Consider the following 7,500-nt stretch of genomic DNA (forward strand, 5'->3'; position numbering starts at 1 on the left):
CTTTTTTTTTTTTTACAACTATTTATCTACTTCATATTTATTTATTTATTCTCTATTATTTTTTTTTCTTTTACTTTTTCACAATAAAGGATCAATCATAAGGGACATCTTAAAACATGCAATATATTAGTAATACACATTATTTCAACGTACATAAATCAAGCATATAGGTAATACATCAATAAATTAATTTTTACCTGCTGAGATGTTGTTTTGCGATGGTTGTGTATTTATTATTAAACTGAAATAATGAAGTAATTGCGTTAATATCCAATTTAATCTTGAGATCTATATATATATATATATATATATATATATATGAATGAATTTCAATTTTCATAATCATTCTACATACGTTGAGTTGGCATTTGGTGATTTTGGAGATTGGGGTTCGGTGTTCTTTTTCAACGTATAAGATCCTCTCTGACTTTCATTGGCAAGTTTATCAACAATTGCCTCTAATTCGGAATAGACCTAAAAAAAAGAAAAAGAAAAAAAAAAATAGAACAATTGACAAATATTTATTAAACTAAGAACTTGAACATTAGGAATAAATTTTTAATGATTAATTAAAATGTTCAACGATAATAAGGGAGAAAAAAAAACAACAAAAAAAAAGAACTTTTATTTTTTATCTTTTTCTAATCGATCTCAAATACTAACCTTGGCACTCTCGGCATGAAAAACTTGTTCGGCAGCGAATAAAGTTTGTAAATTGGTCACAAGGAATAAAACACGCGAATCGTACAAAGCTGGCAATTCGTCGTGAAGTTCGGAGTTTAATTGTTCGTATGTACGTTTAGCTTCTTCTAAAAGTTCCTTGCCTCGTGATACTTTAATTTCATCTCTCTTCTTTAGATTACATTGGAGCGATTGGAAATTGTGTCTTTGACTATCATAGTCCACTAATTTTCTTCCACGTTTGTCAATTTTTTTCTATGAAATAAAAAATAAAATTTTAATCGGTATCCATTTCTCTTTTTTCCTTTACTTTCAATTATTTTTTTTTTTTAGAATTTTGCCTTTACGTTATAAAGCATCAGATATTTTCTTATTAATTAATTAATAACATAACTTTTTCAATATAATTTAAAATATAAACTTACTCTCATCTCAGGAAATTGGCTTTGATATGTATTGAGAGGTACGAGCACTTGGTCCGCAAGTTTGTGAGTAAAATCCTGCCACAGCATATCCAAGTTTTGTGCTTGCACATAAAGAAGATCATGACCAGTCCATTGACTCTCGTAGATTTCATTGAGCGAGTCCATCAATGTTTTCGAAGCCACTTGTACGGCTGAAAGTAGAAGAAAGAAAGAATGAAAGAAAGAAGGAATGAAAGGAAGGAAAGAAAATCAAATCAAAGTGATATCATCTATTCATCTATTTATTTGTCTATCTATTTTAATCAAGATTTCAATGATATCTCTCAGAGGAATGACTTTTAACCTTTTAATACATATACACACATACATACACGCACAGTGAGTCCTTGAGGGGATTGGATCTATTATTTCCATAATCATACTTTTTTTGACATACACATTTACTGTTTCTCATCTATTAATTAAATATATTTACATTCATTTGTCAAGATAAACGTAATCGTTTCAATTTCAAAAATGAAGATGAGGATGATGAGGACGAAGTAAACAAGGAAGAAAATTAAAACAGAGAAATTCTAAAGGATTATTATGATAGTATTTGTCAGTCGATTGGATTTTTCTCTTTTTCTCTATCGTGTAATAATTAATTTATATTGAAATTAATAATATATATTAAATTAATAATATTAAAAATAATAAGAAATTAATAATATAATAATATTTTCTATAAAGTAATAATATATAGAAAAAAAAAAAATATATATATATATATGTCTGTATATATACGTATGTATATAGAGGGAGAAGGGGCAACGTGATACATTTCATGTATAATCTATGCTTAAATAAATTAAATATATTTATTGGAGGTAGGTGGGTGGCGAGGGGGGGGGGGGGGGGGGGGAGGGAAGGAAAGAAAAAAAAGAACATTGCAACTGGTTAATATTGTTCAATGAACTACAGGAAAATTACGGCTTATGTAATAAAAGTCACGACCATCTTAAGATGTTGAAAATAGACACTCTTTAAAATTGACGATGCAAAAAGAAACGCCATTTATTATTATCTTCTTTTTCTTCGTTTCTTTTTTCTTTTTATATGTTTTTTTTTTTCTTTTTTTTTTTTTCTTTTATATATATTCATCACTTGATTTCTACGAAGTCGAAGAAGTCTTTGAAGAAGTTGGATCACGTGATAATGCATGTACGTAAGTATTTGTAAGTACTACGTAAGTATGTATATACGTATGTATGTGTAGAGTTTGCACTTTCGTGTAACCTTGAATTCACGGTCAAGTTCTTACGATCTTCCGGTTCACGTGGTTGTTTTTTAACGCGTTGTACCATGTGTGCGCTGTGTGCATTTGCTGTGCATTTGCTGTGCACTGCTGTGCACTGCTGTGCACTGCTCTACTCTACTCTTCTGTGTTAAGCAAACGATCAAACGAGGATAAGAGTCCGACTTGTGTTTAATTCGTCGGCAGTTTCCACTATAAAATTGTTAATATACGGATCATAGAAGCAAAGTTCCGGTTTTGTTATAGCAAGAATATTTTACTCTTCTATAACTAACTGAAAAAAAAAGAAAAAAAACAAATTTGTGTGCGTATGTGTAGATCGACAATTAAATTGTTTTAATTATGATGTATAATAAAAAAGATTTGTTCATAGGGATTTATTCGTAATTCATTTTAAATTAAGTTTCTTTTTTGAAATACATATTAATATTTCGATAATCTTTTTATTAACTTGCAATATGGCGGCTTTACGACTCTTTTTACTTATCTGTAATTTATAAAAAAAAAAATTATTCGTGCTTTGTTTATGAAGTTTTCTTTTTTTGAATTGTAAAATCTCTCTAAATAGTCTTTCATTAATTCCAATATCAATTTTTGTTGCTTCTCTATAATCAACATAAGAAAAAAGTACACATATATACACACATATTTGTATACATTGATGAGACAAAAGGTTTTGGTTGATTTTAAAAATCGATTACTCTTTTTCTACTTCGAGCTAATTTTTTCTTTTCTTTTCTTTTCTTTTCTCTTTCTTTTCCTTTTCAAACTACAAGAGCCTGAGTTACTTCTTTTCCTTTTCAAAATCTTTAGATTTTCAATGGAGAAAGAAAAGAAAAAATGAACAGAAAACAATAATAATAAACAAAACAAAAAAAAAAAAAAAAGAAAAAAAAAGAAGCACTCTGAACCAATATCTTGGATTGAAATGAATCTCAATAAAAATTCAAATATGGCGAGCATAGACAAGTACAAGTTTTTAAACAGAAATTCGAAGCAACGACTCGTTCATGGAATGAAGAATCGAGTTTCTGCCTTCGTTTCTCTCTCTCTCTCTCTCTCTTTCCCCTCTCTTTTTTTTTTCTATATCTATCTTTGTCTCGTCTTTTACGAGACGACCGACTTACCTCGAACACACCTGATGTAATTGTTGAACTCCTTTTGCAGCCTGTTGGCGGAATATTGCTGTCTCGTGAAGTTCTGTAGGTGCTCGTCAAGTATGTCGTCCGCTGTTCTGTCGACCTTCCCGAGATTCTGAAGGAACTGCAAAAGAAAAAGGAAAAAAAAAAAAGAAATTTTATTTTTGTTTGTTTTTTCTTGGTTTTTTTTTTCTCAGGTTCCCATCAAATCCAATGAAACATTCATACTAAAAAAGAAAAAGAAAAAAAAAATTAAAGAAATAAATAAACCTCATTTTATTAATACTAATCTATCACTTTACGAATCTATGAAAAAAATTTAAAAGAGAAAAAAAAAAAAAAAGATCTTTACATTCAATTTTTGCCTTAAATGATCGTGATGTTCCTATGATCTACGAGAGCTTTTTATGGTACTCGCAATGAACTTTTCTTTAATTGACGATTTTTATCGATTTTATGATATTTTTTTTCCTTACGATTTAATACAATTAAATTTGGGATCTAATCGTTCTTATGATTATCCTTCTGTATTATAAATTTTTTTGTTCCAATTTTTTTTTTTCTTTTTTTTCTTTCTTTTTTTTTTTTTTTATACTGGTTCATTATTCTTCATGGTATTTTCACGGTAAATTTATGTCTAAATAGTTTCTTCTATGTCTTATAATTGCTTACGGTAAATTTTTTTTTCTACGATAAAACTTTTCATTCATACGGTTCGCGATCTTCATTGATTTTCTTCATTAAACATTTGAATTCTAATAATTTTTATGTGTTATCCTTTACTTTCAATAGTTTCTATATAGAAGATTGAAATACAAAAATATTTTTTTTTTTATCTTCGATTCATTTTCTCTTTCCATCCGAAAATAATCCCGTTTTCTTTCTTTCTTTTTATTTATTTATTTATTTTATTTATTTATTTTTTTTTTTTTAATTCTTAATTTTGAAAATGAACAGGGTATGACTCAGAAAAAAAAATTTTTCGTGAAATCTAACAACCATTGCGTGGGAGATTAAATACCTAAGCGTGGGCGAAGGATCGTACGCGTTTCCATATACGTACCGTATGTGAAAGAACGAACGGATCTTTTCAAGAGAAGATATACACACACACACACACACACACACACACACACGTACTCACAGTATCATACAAATACAGAAAAAAGAGAATGATCCTGCGATGGATCTGTATTAAATAAAATTCCATTCGAATTTTTCAATGCATAAAACAGATCGTTTTCTTTTGGATTGGAATAAAAATCCCTAGATGATTTAAGAGATGAAAAAAAAAAAAAGAAAAAAAAAGAGAAAAAAGAATCAATCGTTCCGTTCCGAGACTTACTTAGGTCACATTTTTCTTTTTTTTTTTCTTTTATCACCCTGTCCTCTCCTAATTTAAATTATAAAACAAGTAAGTAAGTACATACGTGTTTGCAACTCGTAATAACTGCAAGACTAATTAATGCAAATTTTAAATAATCTCGAGAAAAAAATTATAAATAGTAATAATAATAATAATAATAATAATAAAAATGATCTAACAACACGATTTGTCCATATACCGTGCATTGTGCGTGTGCGTGTGTTAAATAAATATTTAATAAATGAAAGAATCATTCAGATAGACGGGGAAACAAAAAGGAGGTCTGTGAACTCGAGTTGGTTTGATTCGTCATTGGTTGATAAAGATGAATGATAATTCCCTCCAAAAAAAAAAAAAAAATATATATATATATATGCTTCTAAAAATAAATAACAACGTTTTAACGATTATTAGTCATACGATGAAGTAGGCGGGGTGGGCTGTGGGGGAAGATAGAGGCAATGTACTTATTTATTGACAATTAATCTGATAACCGATAACCGAATAATTTCTTGCGATAATATAAATTCAATAAATACATAAATAAATAATAATGACAATAATCTTCTACTTTTTTTTTTTTTCTTTTTTTTTTTTTAATGTATAACAACAGAAATAGAATGCAGTTTCATTGAGTTAATCGTTGTCTCATCTCTTTTAAAGTATGCATTATTATCATTATATCTTATTTCAAGCAAATATAAGTCAGCCATTACGTTGTGAAAGGGTGCAATATAGGTTATGTAACGATGGAGACATCAACCATAATAGAAAAAGAGAGAAAGAGAGAGAAATTTTACACTCGCTCGATCTATTCCTAGACAAAGAGCTATTATAATTTAATGAAAGTATTAAAAAAAAAAAAAAGACTATTATATTTTGTGATACCTAACTACTCAAATGTTTACAATTTCCACGTAGAGAGGGTATTGTGATCGATAGAAAAAAAATGGTTCCCGTCTAGGAAATTTTTTCCACTCATACAAAGATTTGATCCAACGAATCAAATTTCTAATAGAGCAGATATTATCTTCAATATATACGTAATAATATATATATATATATATAAATATATATTACGATATTAAAAGATTTTTGTTATTTACATTTAGATTTAGAATTTTCATTTGAATTCAATAGAATGCACGATGATAAGTTTTTGAATAAATTCTTTGTCGTTGGAATCCAAGTCGTTATCGACCGAGTGACGAACATACCGACCGATGATGAGTCATTTAACGAGATACGCCTTAACGATTAGCATTTAATTAATGTTCTTTCCCTCTCGCTCTCTTTCTTCCTTTCTTTTTGTTCTTATCTATGTTTATATTTTAAGAATGTTAGACATTGGATGCAATGTATTTAGAAATTTCTACAAACTAAATCAACTATTCATTTCTCTCCTTTTACCTCCCCTCGTCTCATCTATCCCCCCATCTTCATTGCCGCCCACCCTCATGGCCTTCTTATTTCGAATTCAAGTTAAACGAACAATCTTTCGAACAAATATATTCCTTCGACTCTCTTCTTATCCTCTCCACCCTCTCCGCACCAGTAACTCTCACCGTCCCCTACCTCACCCCATTGACGCCATCTTTCTTTTACAAACTGGACATTAGCCAACATTCCTTCTAAGTCCGTCCATAACCTATGTAAGTAGTGTGAGTATAGGCGATTCTCTTAATACTATTTGCCACTTGTGCTCGCGTTTCTCTCTTTTCTCGCCGAAAAAGAAAAAGAAAAAGAAAAAGAAAAGATCTTTTTTTACTTTTTTTTTTTCCAGATAAAAGAAAAACAGTAAAAAATTTAATGCAACAAAAAATTGACTGACCGTTCGAAATTAATTATACGAAAGAATTATACGTTTCAAATTCTATGCATATATATATATATATATATATATATATAAAATATATAAATGTATATGTACAGGATTGTGTCTCTCTTATATAAAATAAACAAATTGATACTATTATAATAATCTCGTTGTGATATTATGTTGATTTGCTATGGTGAATCTTGATCACGTGACTATGATTGAAACGTCCTATTATATATATAGCATACATGTTTGTCTGCAGTCATAAACGTTCATGAAACGTGATCACAGTTTATTTTATATTAAACGTTCAATTGATTCTTTCAAGTATTTCTATAGAGCTATCAAGAGTTTAAATAAGATTATTCATATAGAAATGGCGGACGTATTACAATATGGCCGTCTATATGATCATGATTACAATTCATTTGGATTTTTTTTTATTTTTCCTTTTTCTTTTTGGTATCATTATTAATTGTTACAAATAAATTCGATATATATATATATATATATATATATATATATATATATATACTATTGAATATAAAATGTTTCTTTAAATAAGACTAAATTTAAAAATGGTAGCCATATTGTAATATAGTCATCTTGTATATATTGTGATCAAAATTACATTACGATTATTCTTTTTCTTCTTTCTATTATTAATAACGTTATATAATAAATTTAATGCACAATGTTTCCTGTAACGTAGTCATCGTATGTAATAGGACTGAGTTTATAAATGATAACCATCTTGTATCTTGTATCTTGTT

General features: G+C 28.5%; 1 protein-coding gene across 6 annotated transcripts in view; it reads right to left on the minus strand.

The window, feature by feature from the left end:
- The window catches only part of LOC124952775 (myc box-dependent-interacting protein 1), a 36,636-nt gene that overhangs the window by 4,611 nt on the left and 24,525 nt on the right, over nucleotides 1-7,500 (minus strand). For all 6 annotated transcript variants that reach the window (XM_047503135.1, XM_047503134.1, XM_047503138.1 and 3 more), the window contains 5 exons: nucleotides 3,531-3,666; nucleotides 1,107-1,297; nucleotides 664-936; nucleotides 356-474; nucleotides 198-241 (listed from right to left, as the gene is read on the minus strand). In XM_047503135.1, coding sequence (XP_047359091.1) covers nucleotides 198-241; nucleotides 356-474; nucleotides 664-936; nucleotides 1,107-1,297; nucleotides 3,531-3,666 — 763 coding nt within the window. The remainder of the gene's footprint in view (nucleotides 1-197; nucleotides 242-355; nucleotides 475-663; nucleotides 937-1,106; nucleotides 1,298-3,530; nucleotides 3,667-7,500) is intronic.

Source organism: Vespa velutina, chromosome 11 (assembly GCF_912470025.1).
Source record: "Vespa velutina chromosome 11, iVesVel2.1, whole genome shotgun sequence".
NCBI classification, from domain to species: Eukaryota; Metazoa; Arthropoda; class Insecta; order Hymenoptera; family Vespidae; genus Vespa; species Vespa velutina.